General features: G+C 38.7%; 2 protein-coding genes across 2 annotated transcripts; both read right to left on the bottom strand.

Annotated features, from left to right (window-relative positions):
- Positions 1–251: 251 nt before the first annotated feature.
- Positions 252–12,708, bottom strand: LOC137047362 (uncharacterized). Its single transcript, XM_067424989.1, has 9 exons — positions 12,641–12,708; positions 11,518–11,623; positions 11,246–11,316; positions 9,116–11,159; positions 8,888–8,977; positions 8,764–8,808; positions 6,874–6,945; positions 5,090–5,188; positions 252–1,425 (listed from the first exon to the last, which is right to left on the bottom strand). The coding sequence occupies exons 1-9, from the start codon at positions 12,698–12,700 to the stop codon at positions 1,175–1,177; spliced, it is 2,838 nt and encodes a 945-aa protein (XP_067281090.1). The 5' UTR covers positions 12,701–12,708; the 3' UTR covers positions 252–1,174.
- A 144-nt stretch (positions 12,709–12,852) lies between these two features.
- On the bottom strand, positions 12,853–17,589 carry LOC137047439 (uncharacterized). Its single transcript, XM_067425072.1, has 11 exons — positions 16,825–17,589; positions 16,241–16,403; positions 15,772–15,964; positions 15,414–15,485; positions 14,657–14,728; positions 14,153–14,224; positions 13,900–13,971; positions 13,649–13,720; positions 13,398–13,469; positions 13,145–13,216; positions 12,853–12,963 (listed from the first exon to the last, which is right to left on the bottom strand). The coding sequence occupies exons 1-11, from the start codon at positions 16,940–16,942 to the stop codon at positions 12,853–12,855; spliced, it is 1,089 nt and encodes a 362-aa protein (XP_067281173.1). The 5' UTR covers positions 16,943–17,589.
- Between the last annotated feature and the right edge of the window lie 1,043 nt (positions 17,590–18,632).

Genomic DNA, 18,632 nt, shown 5'->3' with positions numbered 1-18,632 from the left:
TACTGGTTTTTGTTAATTAAGAGGACTATTTTTTCAAACCAGTTTTTTGCAACACTAAACAGTCACCCCTTTCCACTTGTGCTAAAAAGATGTAGTAAATCTTAAAAAATCCAATTTGAGCTATACAACCCAAATCTCACTTCAAAATCTGAATAAACACATCAGAACTCAAAATACAAGAACCTGAGACCATGGTGTATTAAAAGGACAAACGATAATGAGGTACTTAGCTCCGCCCATGACACAAATAGTAATTACCAGGGCCAACTTTATTTGTCAGGACCATGACCATACACATACACAAACATGTAAGCTCTGTGTATTAAAGGGTCAAACATGAATAAATGGATCTTTAGACACAAGTGGACTTTGTGATACAGTGCCTTCTCTTAAAGCGTTAGTTCAGCCAAAAGTGTAAACTCTGTGATTAATTCCTCCTGTGGTTGGCCAGCCGTCAGACCTCCGCTCATCTTCACACACAGATGAAGATATTAGTGTTGAAATCCGATGGCTCAGAAAGGCCTTCAATGACACCAATGTCATTTCCTCTCTCAAGACCCATAAAGGCACTAAAGACGTCGTTACAAAGCCCATCTCACTACAGCGGCTCTACAATCATTGATGAAGAGGCCAGAATAGAGTTAGTGCGCAAAAACACTAAATAACGACTTATATAGTGATGGCTGATCTCAAAACAGCCGATTCGGAGCGTATCGGATCAGTGTACCGAATCAGCTGTTCAGATCGCCTGTCACGTTATTTCAGCAGTTTGGTGGTTGATTCATAACACTCCGAATCAGCTGTTTTGAGATCAGCCATCGCTACATAAGTTGTTATTTCTTGTTTTTATTTGCGCACAAAAACTATTCTCGTCTCTTCGTAAAATGATTGTAGAGCCACTGTAGTGAGATGGCCTTTGTAACGACGTCTTTAGGATTTCAACACTAATATTCTTCATCTGTGACTGAAGATGAACCACAGGAGGAATTAATGACAGGATTTACATTTTTGGGTGAACATAATCCACACTATTTGTGAACAGAAATTAAAATGAATGGCAAAATAATATTATGCATGTCAACACGTGTCTGGCTTGAAAAAAATTAAATAAAACTAACGCGTCTTCTTGAAGAACTCAAGAGACAAACACCTATCTTTATCTGGTGACAATTCATCACATTTCCATATTTAAGCCAGGATTTTCTTTTCTTTTCAAAGTCACACCACGATTTCTTACGAAGTCTCTTATATTTAGAATAGAGCGACCAGCCAGAACAGGATCTTCTGCCTCCTTGCATTGCTGGCATTCAATCATAGTGGCAAGTTTTCCTTTTTTGACGTGTTCGCCAAAATGTCTCATGACTGCGGCAACCTCCATGGGAGACCATTGATGTTTTTTTGCTCTCCTAGCACTTTCCAGAGAAACTAGAAAAAAAGACAAAGAAATCAATGAAAACACACTTTTAAATAAACCTTTTTTAAAGTAAGGAAATTTGTGTTAGGTAAATTATGTATTTGTTGTTTCTTGGTTATAAATCTTGTACTGATGTAACGGCGGTTTATTCCCCCTTTAAAATGTGCATTCATAAAGAACATACATTAGTGGGACACTGCTGAATTGAGTATGTGGGTTGCATCAATGAAGATTAATTTCTGCCAATGCCAAAGAGCTTATTTTGACTCCTGCTTGGCAAATTTGGTTGATTAGATGATTGAATTCTGAAGAAAAGTTAATTAAAAAATGTATTCATTAGACAATCCCTGCTCCTCATGCTGGTCCCTAGCCTTGTTTTTCCAGTGAGGGAGATCCCGCTCAGCACCTTCAAACTCACTCCACCAAAAGATGTTTCTCTACAGGTGCAGCATCAGCATAGTGCTCTTCACATCATCTCCTTACTTTGACTACAATCCAACTGCCATTGGCAGAATCTCGACTCATCACTGAACATAACGTTCCAGAACAAGTTCAGATTCCAGCCCATGTGTAGCCAAACCAGCCAAAATGGGCCTGTCTGGTCCAGATTCTGCCTATGGCACTTAGTTCACACTTGTCATGTTTGGTTAGATTTAAACAAACCCTGGTGTAGTGCGGTTCATTTGAACACATGTGAACGCTGCCATCCAAACTCTGGTGCGGTTCGATTGATATATGAACGCAACACGGACCAAAGACATGCAAACGAACCAAAAACAGGACGTGATGTCACAAGATGAGACGCTACAGGTCAGCTGATTTGACGACGCGGAAAGATCAGTGTATCCAAAACGAGTAACATTAATGTCAGAGGGCAAACGTGGAGCAACGAGGAAGTGCCTCATCAATATATTTTGTCTGACGAGCATGTTTAAAAAAAGGCTACAAAAAATGCACAAAAAAGCACACCTGGTTCTTCTCATCAGAAGAACTGCTACCCATCAGTCGGTACAGACGACAGAACGGCCGTCTCTTTTCTGCACAACGGAGGAAATCATGGAGCTGTTTTGAACGTTTTATGAGCTCTTCATGAGTTCTCAGCTGGTAAAAATAATGCCACATGTACACGCATAAAATGATGGTGTTTAATCAGCACACAGCATTGTTTTGAGTGTTCGGTAAGCAGCTCCGGAGTCATATAAGCCGACCAATCAGGTCGTGACTGTCTCCCTATGCCTTTGGTTTGGTAACTTTAGGTGCTCTGTTAAAAATGCCAGTGTGAACGCTAAGCGGACCAGGACTATATGTTTTGTTTTTTGGTCCGGACCAAACAAACCAAACTAACCGAACTACAAGTGTGAACGCACCCTTATATTGTGGTCTAAGTTCACACTTGTAGTTTGGTTTGTTTGGTCCAGACCAAAAACAAAACATATTCCTGGTCCACTTAGCGTTCACACGGGCATTTATAACAGCAAACTTAGTTACCGAAACCAAAGGCATAGGTTTTTGGCCACAACCTGATTGGCTGGCTTCTATGGCGTATATTTTGTGACTGAGCTTGCTTACAGAACATTTAAAACAATGCTGTGTGCTGATTTAACGCCATCATTTTATGTGTGTACATATGGTTTTATTTTTACCAGCTGAGAACTCATGAAGAGCTCATAAAATGTTCAAAACATTCAAAACAGCTGCAGGATTTCCTCCGTTGTGTGAAGAGACATGCTTGTCAGACCAAATATTGATGTGGCACTTTACCTCCTCGTTGCTCCACCTTTGCCGTCTACTCATTTTGGATACACTGATCATTCTGCGTCGTAAAATCAGCTTGTAGCATCGCATCTTGTGACATTACGTCCTGTACGCACCAGAGTTCGTTTGGAAGCGGGCCGAGACCCATCTTTATAGCGCTCTAGGTCCCGCCTGTTTGGTGCGCACCAGGGTTCGGATGGCAGCGTTCACATATGTTCAAATGAACCGCACTAACTGATCAATCACACCAGGGTTCGTTTTAACCCAACCAAACATGACAAGTGTGAACGCTCCCTAAGTGTGGAGATGATGTGGTTAAGAACCCTCCTTTAAAAAATCAAACTTAACAGCTGAATACCAGACCTGCAAACTCCTAAGAGTAGAAAAGGTTACAGTCTAATTTAAGTCTAGTTGTCATATATGCTGCATTTATTTAGTTAAAAATGCAGTAAAAATGTAATATAGTGAAATGATGTAAATCATCAGTTCGCTACGTGAATATATAGTAGTGTCATTTATTTCTGTGATCAAAGCTGAATTTATCATCATTACTCCAGTCTTCAGTGTCTCTAATCATTCTCATATTAAAATGTGATGCTCAACAAACATTTATGATTATTATCAGTGTTGAAAACAGTTTTGCTGCTCATGATCATGCTGCTTCATTTTTGTGAAAACCACCATACCATTCACACATTTGTGGTAAAAGTAAAAAAAGAGAGAAATTAGAACTTTTGTTGATCAGACATAGGCTACATTAAATTGATCACAAGTGATATTTTTAATATTACAAAAGATAATAATTTATTTAATAAATGCAAATAAATGCTGTCCATTGAACTCTCATCAAAGAATCCTGAAAAATAAAATGTATCATGGTTTTCAAAACATTTTTAAAGCAGCACAATTGTTTTCAACACAAATAATAATCAAAAATGTTTCTTGATTATGAAATCCTCATATGAGAGTAATTAGTGAAGGATCTTGTGACACTGAAGACTGGAGTAATAATGATAAATTCAGCTTTGATAACAGGAATAAATCACACTTTACTATATTCACATAGAAAAAGGCTGCTTTCATTTGTAATGGTATTTCACAATATTACTGATTTAACTGTATTTTTGATTAAATAAATGCAGCTTTGGTGAGCAGAAGATAAACATTTCAAAAGCTGTCAGTTAGCACTGCATTATTCATATGATATAGGCCTACAATATTGTCAATCAATAGCCTACATTGAGATGGCTTGAAAAACACACATAAAGCATATATTGTCGCACTCGTCTGATTGTCGTCGTCACGCTTCAGCTCATAACGATTGTTTTCCTTCAGCTGCCGCTCCAGCGCGAAAGTAAGTTTCTACGAATCCGCTTTTGGACTTTCTGTGAGAGCGCCCTCCTCATATTTAGAGGCGAATAAAATGACAGGTTGTGCATAGATTATTTTTTGTCTCTGAATTTAAATCTTGATGTATTCACATTGGTTTCTATGTATAAATACGCTTGCCCGTGACCTCAAGAAGCACGCTATCAACCGAGGTTAGAGAAAGCTGTCTTTAGCGTCCCTATTAACTTGCCCGCCCTCGCGCAGGGAACGCCGGTTCGAATCCCGCTCAGAGCGGGTCGACTAGGATCGGGGAGACCCAGTAAAAGAGCGGGGGATGAAAATACCCCTTGCTTATGAAAATAAGCTTGCTTCCTTCCATCCGTCAGACTCGCGTGGTAGCCAGGCGTCTCATTCAATGGTGGAAGTGCTAGGATTCCGATTGGCCCAGAGAAATGTCAGTTATAAAAATTATCCGACAATGTTTCGCATGTCTAGTCTACAGAACTAGTAGCATAACCCCCACCCAATTATGCTTTCATGTTTAAGTAACTTGGCATTTAGTAACTTTTGTGTATGTGTAGCAGCATTTACCAGATTGTTTATTAGTTTTCTTTTTTCTGCTGGGCTCTTTGTCCTTCATTAGTTTTCTGCTGGGTTCTTTGCCCTTACCATCTGCATTTTCACTTTGCGCTGAAAAGAAGAAAGAAAAGATTTAAAAAACAACAACAACAGTCACTATAAGCATTTATTTGTTGTAGGTAGATTTCTTTAATACTGTGAAGTAGAAGATGTTCCTTCATGGGTTCAAGCAACTAATGAACCCTTTAAATCATGAATTTAGTCTTTGTAAGGTAAAATCCAGATTTACAGTCTGGACTTTTAGTTCACGGTGACATATGGATGTGTGCTGTGTCCAGTGCTACTGTAGCTTTTACCAAAAGACACGGAGCTGACAAGACTCCAGTGGGGAGTGGAAAGTCAACCAGCTCATCCGGTCTCGCAAAACGAGGTTGAGAGCAGAAAGAGCACTACAGCTGAGCAAACCAAGTAACTAACAAAGAGACATTCCACCAAATAATACATTCTGTAGTAGATCAGCCCACCACACTCTGGTCCCCTCCCTTTGAAGTAACATGGATAGATATGAACAGCCCTTGTATGTCAAATCCAGTGGCATTCAAAAGATCAGAGCTTACGGAGTCCTTCAATGACAAGGGGATCTTCTGGAAGTTTATCGTTTAAAGAGCTGCTTGGTGGGCCAGCTTCTGGGGGACACTTGTGAGGTCGGTGAAAACATGCTTGAAGAGGATCCTGGTGAGAATTTCACTAAACTTCAAGGAGTTGACAATCACGCTTACAGAGGTGGAGGCCATGCTGATGTCACTCCAACCTTCTCACTTTCAGATGCGAAAAAATACTTGCATCCTTACCACCAAAGACTTTGCTCCATTTTAGTATGTTTTTAGGGGAATGTTGTAATATTGCAACGTTGGGCCTGTTGGGTAGCAGAATTTCAGTGATTTTACTCACTGTCTGAATTAATGAACACAAGAACACGCATTAATCTTAGATAAATTACTTCAGATATTTTAATCCAATCCACAAATCCGTTTGAAGAACCAAATTAGCCTTCCAAATTAGAGATCAGTTATCACGATTAAAAGATCTGGGATCCTCACGTGCCTCCCATTTATCTCAATTGTTGCTGTGACAACTAAATTCAATCAATCAAGTTTATTTATATCGCTCTTCTCCAGCGGCGATTGTGTCAGAGCAGCTTCAGTGTTAAACAGGACAATACTGCAGCAGAATTAGATTTGGCTGTACAGTCGTTCTGGAGTAAACAGTGATGTTATCAGCTTATTTTAATTTATCATAGAGAGACAATGTTGGCAGATCAGTATTATAGTTTATAGAATTAAAGAAGACCTAATGAATTAATGTTATTTGTATATTTAGTTGAATAACTCTGATCATAATGTTAGTGTCCCCAACTGAGCAAGCCAAGCCAAAGGCGACAGTGGCAAGGAACCAAAACTCCATCAGGGCATGATGGAGAAAAATAAACCTTGGGAGAAACCAGACTCAGTCGGGGTGCCAGTTCTCCTCTGGCCTATTAACACACCGTGTAGGATTATTATTCTGGCAACCTTACAGGTCAGAAATCATATTAGATCGGATTATTCAAAATTTCAGGGTATCCCGGAAGAGACAGATTTATTTAGGATGGTGCGGCGATTACACAAGAGCATGAATACATGAAAGATCGGAATTGAAACACATGAAAGGAGGTCTTAATGCATTGTGCATTATTTCATAACCTAAAAGCAATCAAAAAAATGTGACATGTTAGTAGACTCAGGATTAGGGCTAACCTTGTGATGATGACGCAGACATGCCTGGAGGTTCCTCGACAGGTTGCCTAGCAATCAGCAGTCCTGCAGAACCTGAATCAAATGTAATGTACTTTAAATTAAATGCATACACACAATTAACAAAAGATGAGCAGGGATCCGTTCTTCATATGTCACTAAGTCAGTTAGCTGGATTTGATTATTGATGATTTGGCACGATCTTGGATTGTTTAGTTCTTCAAAGCTCATCATAGACTCCTAAGCCTGCTCGGGAGAGGCTCATCATGGAAACAGGATTAGATCGCATCTTGAGGCGATGCTTAAAATCTGTCTCAGCCACTGCTACTTTATCACAAGAGTTTATCACTGAACCAAAGGCAATAATAATTTAAATAATAATAAATAAAAATATATTTTAATGTTGTGTAAAAGGTGTATTATACTGTAGACAGAGCCACTTGATTGAAAGATTTATTTGTGATGGAATAACTTTATAATATTATTGGAGCCGGACACACATGCTGTAACATTACTCTGAGCCATGCATTAATGTCAGTGATGACGGATATTATGGGATGGCTTGATGCAGAGCAGGAGCTTAAGAAATCCTTACAATTTACTTAAATTAAATTAATTGCTAATTACAACATTAAAAATAAAAATATAAAGTGTGTACAAATACTATAAAATCTGAATATTAAAAAAAAATAAAAATATAAAGTGTGTACAAATACTATAAATCTGAATATTAATAATTGGAATATTAAAAAAATATATATATATCATTTATCCATTATAACTTATGTTGGTTTGGTCGTTTGACTGTTTTTCTTAAAAACGGCAATACATTTGCGGGGGTTTTTTATGTGTAATTTGTCAAGTTTTCTGCCAGGTGTCTTTTGTAATTATATGATGTCATTACGTTGTCTTGACGCCAGCCAACCTGGCTGCTTTATTGATCGTGGTTTCGAGTATCGATCATCTGCCCTCTTCAGTGAACACAAAAACACACAGTGATCTTAGATAATTTATTCCAAATATTTTAATCCAATCCACAAATTCGTTTGAAGAACCAAATTAGCCAGAGATCAGTTATCACGATTGAGATGATTTGACAGATCCCAGATCTTCTAGATTTATTAAGCAAGGTATGAAGAACGGACCCCAGAAGTATTACAGAATGAGTTTGGTTAACTTGCCATGTGCAAATTAGACAATGGTATTGTTTACTCCCCCGTATCTCGTTTCTCCTGATAATAATATAATGAGATATCTTTGCCTCTTCCCAGCCCTGGCTTTTCTCTGTCCCATTTGTCTATTAGCTCACTAGGAGTTTCTATGAGACTGGGTGTTCTTACAGCGGTCTCTACGGCGGAAAATAAACTGTTCAGGCGGGTAGCTTAGCTGGGCGCTAGAAGCGGTCAGCAATATGGCGTTTTGTTAGTGATGGGAGAAATCACTCGGTTAAGCATGGTAACCCTCGTTCCCTGAGTAAGGGAACTGGAGATGTCATTTCCCTCGATGAAAAGCAATATGTGTGCCTGCTTGCTTCCCCTTTATACCTGCACTTGCAGGCGGGGCACGGAATGCAGATCCTGCAGGCCAATGTTCATTGGCTCGTTTTAGTTTCACTCAAAGGCAATTGGTTTTCCTAGCGTGACCTAATTCGTTGGTAATTCCTACAGACGTGACGTCTCCGTTTCCTCACTCAGGGAAGGAGGGTTACCATACGTAACCGAGACGTTTTTTTTGTATTTCAGACACAATTTAACATCCCCTTGAATTGTGTCCGAAATTACAATAGATTATACGGTTACTGACTTGACAGTGAAATTACAATTGGTTAGGGATACATCATAGCAAGTAGTTACAGTCTAACAGTCTAACCATCTGGTGACAATAAATACGTACCTGGAGCTTCAACAGGTTGTGTCGTTCTTTTCATCTCTGCAGAATCTGTAATAAAGTTTAACATCAGTCATGTGATTTCATAAATAAAACAATTTCAAGAAAAAAAAAATCTCACTGCACTTACCAGTCTGTGGATCTGTGAGATTTCCTTCATCAACCTCACTCTCTGCATCGACCTCACTCTCTGCACTTGAATCGGTCAACTGTAGATTATCTAAGAAAATGTATTACCTTGATGAATAATGAGATTCAAGTGCTATAGATTGCCTACATATAATTTATGTTCCATTTTAATAAAACAAATTTGCTAGAAACAGTTCTGATTTTTAGTTTTGATTTTAAATGGCATTACCTTCGATTTCAATCTCCTCAAGCGTTTTGCCTTGAAGGCTTCTGAGAGACCCTTTCTCCATGGCGAGCAGTAGTTTTGAGATTTTGGCCAGCTGGGTAGTAGCCTCTGGAAGCCGGTAATATTCGCGATGAACGCGAATATCATGGCCGAGGAAGTCAGCGACCTGGTCTAACTCATGATTCTTGAGGTTCAAGATCTGCGACAAAGTTGCAACATGTTTGCGTAATAGTGTTGACCTGAGGAGCTCAGGGTTTTCAGCCCCACATTCACTCGCATAGAGCCTCAAACAGTCCTGTCCTCTGTAGGGAGTCAGACAATGAGGTCTGGCAAACAGGAACAGGTTTTCTGCCGGAACACCAGAGTCTTGTCTTTTCTCTATGAGGCGTGTTATGCCCTTCACCATGTCTGGTGAAAGTAACACCGCAACTTTCCGGCCTCTTTTACCCTTTAATTCAACACGACTGAAGTGTTGACAGAGGTGAATTTCAAATTGTGTCAGTCCAAAAGCGACATCCTTGTGTAAGGCACTTGTGTCTCTCTCCAGAAAGCCATTCAGCGTCATCTTTGAAACTTCTCCCCCTCTTCTCCTGTTAAAAAGTATTACATTTGCCATGGTGGCCTTACAAAGTTCACTATATGATTTTGGTGAACTGTGGTCCTCCAAGTCCTTCAATGCTTGTTCTGTAGTCTTCTCCAGATATCTATGAAGACGCTGAACATCTTCCGTAAAAGGAAGAGTACAAGGCTTGTTAAAGTGGCGGTCATTCAGCGTAGTTAAAGCGGTGTGGGAGATGAGTTCAGACCACTTTGTAGCATAGAGGGTTTTGAAACTCTGGGTTGACTTTATCAGGTTACTGTCTTGTGCCATCAGTGCTCTGCAATGTAAAATGTCACTGACTTTCTGCAGTGAGTGACCCAACTTTAATGCAAGGCTCGGTGTTTGGTAGCAGTGCTTTTCGTCATCGTACCCAGACACTTTCTTGACAGCTTTGATCACCACATTAAAATTTGCAGGTCTCACAGCATCCTCTAGTGTATGTATTGAGAAGTCCTTGCGAAGCGTAAGCAGAAGTCTTCCACTTTCTCGGAGTGTCTGGCGAATATAGTTGTATTTGTTGGGATCTTGTGCATGCTTGTTAAAAAACGACTGGGCCAGCTGAAGAATGGAATAGTCACTTCGTACAGTAGCAGTTATCTCGTCGTCTTTCATAACAGATAACATCTTCCAAACACCTGGGGATATATGCTGAGACAGAGCTGACTCATTCATAGAGGCTAAAGACAAGACCTTTTTTCTTCCAAACTCCGAATTGGCTTCTACTGGTTTTGAAGAACATTTTTTAACATGTCGCCACAGATCTCTTCGGAGATAAAATGCCTGGCAGTACATGCAATGAATATAGTCTTTGGCATTGTATTTTGTCTTAGCCGTGCGTCTTAGTTTTAGGGATCCAACTCCACTTGCTAAGACTTCTGAGTTATGGATGTGGTTTCCCTTGTTGCGTAGCTTTATAAGCATTTTCTGGCGCTGTTTGGACTTCTTGGGAAGACTTAAAACTTGAGCAACATCTGCATGTGTTTTCTCATGACGTTTTAGGTGACGCGTAAACTTTGTCTGCAGTTTTCCACAAATGTAGCAGTAAGTTTTATTTTTGAGAGAGGAGGATGTGTTTGAGACCTGTTCAGCCCCAGCATCAGCGCTATCATCAACAATGATGCCTTTAGCATCAGTATTTCCTACTTTGGCAGTAACTCCTGATACTTCAAGCTGACTTGCACTGATTGCATCTTCAGATAATGATTCTGCAGCTTCAGAAACTGACTCTCTCTCTTCCTCTACAAAAATGTCTTGATGGCGTCTTCTCTTTTTCGAAACAGACTTGCTGGTGGACACCTCAAAATTCTGTAATTCTAAATGTTGACTACGACTTGTTTTTAAAGGCTCTGCTATGCCGTCCCATGAGCTGTCTGAATCAGCTGTGGAATCAGGCACATATTCCTCTTCTGATGATGCCACCTCACTTGAACTTTGTTCTTCACAGACCTGATAATAATTTTAAAAAAAAATACATTTATATTTTGTGTATCCCGAAAGCATTTCACTGAAAATAATTATACTAAAACACTTACCACTGGCAGAGGTTCAGTTATGTTGACCTTGTGCTTTAAATAACACTTTTTGTGCCAGGACTCGTAGCAAACTAGACAGAGAAAATTAAGAATTAATAAAGGAAGATTGTTAATAATGTCATGGTAAGTACTTAAAAAGTAAGTGCAGCTGCAAAAGGCTCATCTTGAACATATAGCAGAGTTACACATGGAAAAGTTTTTAAAAGGTGTTCCTGTGACATCATGTTCAAAAGATATGGATGGATACCCCTTCCATTCTCAAAAAAATTTACCTTTACACCTCACACCTGACCATTTCAGAGGCGAAAAGGGTCCTCCACATGTGACACATTTTTCTAAACTTGACATTTCTTCAGGGACAAGATCATGATCACAGTCCTGTTGACCAAAAAACAGTGTAATTTAAAAGATAAAAATTTGATCCTAACTGACACTTGTGTGGGGTAAAATATCAAAACCAATAAATGGTTTGTATTCTTTGAAAATGAGTAAAAGATGAAATTATTATTAGGAATGCACAAATGCACAGAATATTCAGCCACCTAAAATGGCCCGAAAGCGCATTTTCGGTTTTCGGTCGAAATACATTTATCATTGAAACAATACGGCCGAAATGTTATGATGACAAACAGAAACCGCGACCTCCACGTGCTGGCTCCTCAGTGATACACAACAACAGCGATAATAAAAGAAATAAACCGATCTCCGTTATCACCCAGGTGTAGAGCCAGAAGACGTGAATGAGAAGATCTGTCTCTGTGCATCATCCACATATTGAGTTATCTTCCAAGTCTTGCGCTTGAACAGACAATCTCACACAAAAAGTATGTCAACATGTCCATCTTGATGAGTATATGCCTTAAGTGAACTTTATACAGTCGATAAAGACGACAAATAACCGTGGATTAGGTCTTAAAGGGGCAGTAACCTTTACCGCTCTGTTTAATGTCAAACAAAAGAACATCACTCACTGCTCTTGATTGAATAGCTTTTGTAAGTTTAATAAGGATTAATCTTTAATTTAAACAGTTACATATGCATTTATTCAATTCCTTTCTGCAGGCCAGTAGGCATAAACAGTATATGGTTTTTGTGGCCTGTACATTTAATGTACACGAGTGAGGTTAAGTTACACATTTTAGTTTAAATTTTATTTTATACTGTGCAATGTGCTAAATAAATATTTGCATAATTCGTAACTGATTTATTATTTGAAACCTTAATATTAATTTATGCAATTGCAATGCCTTGATTTTTAATAAAGTTACACAGTCAATAATTTAGATTTCGGTGCATCTCTAATTGCTATTATGCCTGTTATTTGTCTCAAAACTACTTCACATCCTTCTCGTGAGTTCATACTTCTACAGTAAAGTCATTGGAGATCAAAATTACCTCTGGTATGATGTCTGCAAAGGAACCGCATTTGTACACGTCAGCAGCCTGACACGGCATCTCTTTGGAAGTCTAAAATGAAAAGATGAACACTCAATGAGTTTGTTTCTAATACACACAAGCTAACAGACCTGCTAATGTCTGAACCTCACATGGTGAGGATTACACAGGACCTGTGTATCTCAAAACTACTTCACATCCATCTCATGAGTTCATACTTCTACAGTAAAGTCATTGGAGATTAAAATTACCTCTGGTATGATGTCTGCAAAGGAACCGCTTTTGTACACGTCAGCAGCCTGACACGGCATCTCTTTGGAAGTCTAAAATGAAGAGATGAACACTCAATGAGAGTTTGTTTCTAATACACACAAACTAACAGACCTGCTAATGTCTGAACCTCACATGGTGAGGATTACACAGGACCTGTGCGTCTCAAAACTACTTCACATCCTTCTCATGAGTTCATACTTCTACAGTAAAGTCATTGGAGATCAAAATTACCTCTGGTATGATGTCTGCAAAGGAACCGCATTTGTCCATGTCAGCAGCCTGACACGGCATCTCTTTGGAAGTCTAAAATGAAGAGATGAACACTCAATGAGAGTTTGTTTCTAATACACACAAACTAACAGACCTGCTAATGTCTGAACCTCACATGGTGAGGATTACACAGGACCTGTGTATCTCAAAACTACTTCACATCCTTCTCATAAGTTCATACTTCTACAGTAAAGTCATTGGAGATCAAAATTACCTCTGGTATGATGTCTGCAAAGGAACCGCATTTGTCCATGTCAGCAGCCTGACATGACATCTCTTCGGAAGTCTAAAATGAAGAGATGAACACTCAATGAGTTTGTTTCTAATACACACAAACTAACAGACCTGCTAATGTCTGAACCTCACATGGTGAGGATTACACAGGACCTGTGTATCTCAAAACTACTTCACATCCTTCTCATAAGTTCATACTTCTACAGTAAAGTCATTGGAGATCAAAATTACCTCTGGTATGATGTCTGCAAAGGAACCGCATTTGTCCATGTCAGCAGCCTGACATGACATCTCTTCGGAAGTCTAAAATGAAGAGATGAACACTCAATGAGTTTGTTTCTAATACACACAAACTAACAGACCTGCTAATGTCTGAACCTCACATGGTGAGGATTACACAGGACCTGTGCGTCTCAAAACTACTTCACATCCTTCTCATGAGTTCATACTTCTACAGTCAAGTCATTGGAGATCAAAATTACCTCTGGTATGATGTCTGCAAAGGAACCGCTTTTGTCCATGTCAGCAGCCTGACACGGCATCTCTTTGGAAGTCTAAAATGAAGAGATGAACACTCAATGAGAGTTTGTTTCTAATACACACAAACTAACAGACCTGCTAATGTCTGAACCTCACATGGTGAGGATTACACAGGACCTGTGTATCTCAAAACTACTTCACATCCATCTCATGAGTTCATACTTCTACAGTAAAGTCATTGGAGATCAAAATTACCTCTGGTATGATGTCTGCAAAGGAACCGCTTTTGTCCATGTCAGCAGCCTGACACGGCATCTCTTTGGAAGTCTAAAATGAAGAGATGAACACTCAATGAGTTTGTTTCTAATACACACAAACTAACAGACCTGCTAATGTCTGAACCTCACATGGTGAGGATTACACAGGACCTGTGTGTCTCAAAACTACTTCACATCCTTCTCATGAGTTCATACTTCTACAGTCAAGTCATTGGAGATCAAAATTACCTCTGGTATGATGTCTGCAAAGGAACCGCTTTTGTACACGTCAGCAGCCTGACACGGCATCTCTTTGGAAGTCTAAAATGAAGAGATGAACACTCAATGAGAGTTTGTTTCTAATACACACAAACTAACAGACCTGCTAATGTCTGAACCTCACATGGTGAGGATTACACAGGACCTATGTGTCTCAAAACTACTTCACATCCTTCTCATAAGTTCATACTTCTACAGTAAAGTCATTGGAGATCAAAATTACCTCTGGTATGATGTTTGCAAAGGAACCGCTTTTGTCCATGTCAGCAGCCTGACACGGCATCTCTTCGGAAGTCTAAAATGAAGAGATGAACACTCAATGAGAGTTTGTTTCTAATACACACAAACTAACAGACCTGCTAATGTCTGAACCTCACATGGTGAGGATTACACAGGACCTGTGTATCTCAAAACTACTTCACATCCTTCTCATGAGTTCATACTTCTACAGTAAAGTCATTGGAGATCAAAATTACCTCTGGTATGATGTTTGCAAAGGAACCGCTTTTGTCCATGTCAGCAGCCTGACATGGCATCTCTTTGGAAGTCTAAAATGAAGAGATGAACACTCAATGAGTTTGTTTCTAATACACACAAACTAACAGACCTGCTAATGTCTGAACCTCACATGGTGAGGATTACACAGGACCTATGTGTCTCAAAACTACTTCACATCCTTCTCATGAGTTCATACTTCTACAGTCAAGTCATTGGAGATCAAAATTACCTCTGGTATGATGTCTGCAAAGGAACCGCATTTGTACACGTCAGCAGCCTGACACGGCATCTCTTTGGAAGTCTAAAATGAAGAGATGAACACTCAATGAGGGTTTGTTTCTAATACACACAAACTAACAGACCTGCTAATGTCTGAACCTCACATGGTGAGGATTACACAGGACCTGTGTGTCTCAAAACTACTTCACATCCATCTCATGAGTTCATACTTCTACAGTAAAGTCATTGGAGATCAAAATTACCTCTGGTATGATGTCTGCAAAGGAACCGCTTTTGTCCATGTCAGCAGCCTGACACGGCATCTCTTTGGAAGTCTAAAATGAAGAGATGAACACTCAATGAGGGTTTGTTTCTAATACACAAAACTAACAGACCTGCTAATGTCTGAACCTCACATGGTGAGGATTACACAGGACCTGTGTGTTTAGACACTTCAAAATATATCTCATATTAGTTTATATTCATAAAGGTAAGGTCAACAGAAATCTATTTACTTGTCATAGTTTCTAACATTTTCTAACAAGTTGAAGTCAAGTCTGATTAAGTCTCATCTTGCAAAATCTGCTCTCTTAAGCACTCTATGCTGTTATTTCTGACTACCTTGCTTCTCCATGGCCAGTCGGAATCACCATAATTATAAGTGATTTCTTCCCCTGTACCAATATCTCTGAGTGCAAATAAACACAGATGGGGTCTTCCATCCACTCTTGTAACTTTCATTTTGCTGTTTGGGTTCACTTCATCGTCATTTACCAGTCTCCCTAGTGATCCGTCCTCTCTGGCAGCATCAACACTAAAATATCAAGTATACAATATACAATAAGTATACAAAGGTGATACCATGTACTGTAAGGGAACGGATTGAGCATATTTAGTGTTAGCATGTCGGAAGAATATCCCTCCAACAATTCAAAATATGATTCAAACAGTAACAATTTAAATGCTTGTCTGGCACTGTATTTCATGATTTAAAACTACTTTAACTGATGATGAGGTGATGAGGTAGCAGAGTTTGCATCTCTGTGTTTATATACACATTTAGAAAATACACCTTAAAACTGTTACATACCATAACTGTTGTCCATTGAACTGGAAATCAAACATAAAAACTTTGAGTGCGTCATGGTACAGTTTCACTCGGTTTTCTTGTTCCTTTTTAGAAATGACTTCCCCTCTGTACTCAATGAGGAAATCTCTTTTTTCAAAGGGCCGGCAGCTGAACACACCCCGACCTAAAGACACACATAATAATCAGGAGAGTAATAAACATTAAACGATGCAGAGCTGTCAAATAGTAGCAAATGAAATTATTAACTTTTTAGGATCAGTTAATTAATATAATGTTTTTTTGTTTTTGTTTTTTGTGGTTATTTAAAAAAAATTGTCAATTGGGTGGTGGAATGGCTTCTCCAAATTATTTCTATGGATTAATCCATGAACATTTTATATTATAATTAAAGTATCTAGGTAAATATACAATGAATTATCCTCCCTAAAAAATGAATGATCCAACATAACAGCTTCTATTTTGAGCAGCTGCTTTGGGATCAATAATATTTTCTATGATAATGATCATAGAATATGATCTATGTTCCTAAATTGCAGTAAAAAAAGAAAAAAGAAACCATTGCATAATATACTCTGCCAACTCACCTTTAAATGAATTTATATATTTAACATCAAATCCTTCCTTATCTTCACCTAAGGAGCAATAATAAGAAGCATCTTGTTTCGGATTCCTTTTAGCTCTCTTTGGCCTTGTTGCTGCCATCTCCTGCAAAGATCAGATGTTAGTGACTTGAGCAACAACACATTACTGTATACAATTTGATAGACAGATAAAACTTATGCATATTGGGGAGAAAGAAAAAAAAACTGTCTACGGCTAAAAACAGTACAAGTAACCTCAAGAAATACTTGGAGAGAGTGGACAGCAACTTTAAGCTAGCGGCTAAACGACCTCTTTCTAGCAAACCGGTGGAAGATGATATATTTAGCCCTAGATCAGCTATATATTCCCTCAGTTGTACTGTATATTTAGCCCTAGATCAGCTATATATTCCCTCAGTTGTACTGTATATTTAGCCCTAGATCAGCTATATATTCCCTCAGTTGTACTGTATATTTAGCCCTAGTGCGGATATATATTTCCCTCAGTTGTACTGTATATTTAGCCCTAGTGCGGATATATATTTCCCTCAGTTGTACTGTATATTTAGCCCTAGTGCGGATATATATTTCCCTCAGTTGTACTGTATATTTAGCCCTAGTTCGGCTGTATATTTCCCTCAGTTGTACTGTATATTTAGCCCTAGTGCGGATATATATTTCCCTCAGTTGTACTGTATATTTAGCCCTAGTGCGGATATATATTTCCCTCAGTTGTACTGTATATTTAGCCCTAGTGCGGATATATATTTCCCTCAGTTGTACTGTATATTTAGCCCTAGTGCGGATATATATTTCCCTCAGTTGTACTGTATATTTAGCCCTAGTGCGGATATATATTTCCCTCAGTTGTACTGTATATTTAGCCCTAGTGCGGATATATATTTCCCTCAGTTGTACTGTATATTTAGCCCTAGTGCGGATATATATTTCCCTCAGTTGTACTGTATATTTAGCCCTAGTGCGGATATATATTTCCCTCAGATGTACTGTATATTTAGCCCTAGTGCGGATATATATTTCCCTCAGTTGTACTGTATATTTAGCCCTAGTGCGGATATATATTTCCCTCAGTTGTACTGTATATTTAGCCCTAGTGCGGATATATATTTCCCTCAGTTGTACTGTATATTTAGCCCTAGTGCGGATATATATTTCCCTCAGTTGTACTGTATATTTAGCCCTAGTGCGGATATATATTTCCCTCAGTTGTACTGTATATTTAGCCCTAGTGCGGATATATATTTCCCTCAGTTGTACTGTATATTTAGCCCTAGTGCGGATATATATTTCCCTCAGTTGTACTGTATATTTAGCCCTAGTTCGGCTGTATATTTCCCTCAGTTGTACTGTATATTTAGCCCTAGTTCAGCTATATATTTCCCTCAGTTGTACTGTATATTTAGCCCTAGTGCGGATATATATTTCCCTCAGTTGTACTGTATATTTAGCCCTAGTGCGGATATATATTTCCCTCAGTTGTACTGTATATTTAGCCCTAGTTCAGCTATATATTTCCCTCAGTTGTACTGTATATTTAGCCCTAGTTTGAATGTATTTTTTGTTTATTAAGGCTTGTTGTTGTTTGGTCCTAACCAAAATATTAATAAGCTCCGCAAGAATAAGTTCCAAAGTCTGACTTAAATGAGCTATTTATTGAAATATTGAATGTGATTAATTATTTATGCTGTTCTCATGGTCTTTTTTTTTTATTACTGCTATTTCAGGGCAGGATATATGCTCAGGTTCTAAAATATTTAATTACAAAACATGCCCTGTCTGGTGGCTATTAT

This window comes from Pseudorasbora parva, chromosome 19, assembly GCF_024679245.1.
Source record: "Pseudorasbora parva isolate DD20220531a chromosome 19, ASM2467924v1, whole genome shotgun sequence".
In the NCBI taxonomy this organism is placed as follows: Eukaryota; Metazoa; Chordata; class Actinopteri; order Cypriniformes; family Gobionidae; genus Pseudorasbora; species Pseudorasbora parva.
The sequence above is the reverse complement of the archived record's forward strand: the minus strand, read 5'-3'. Positions and strand labels throughout refer to the sequence as shown.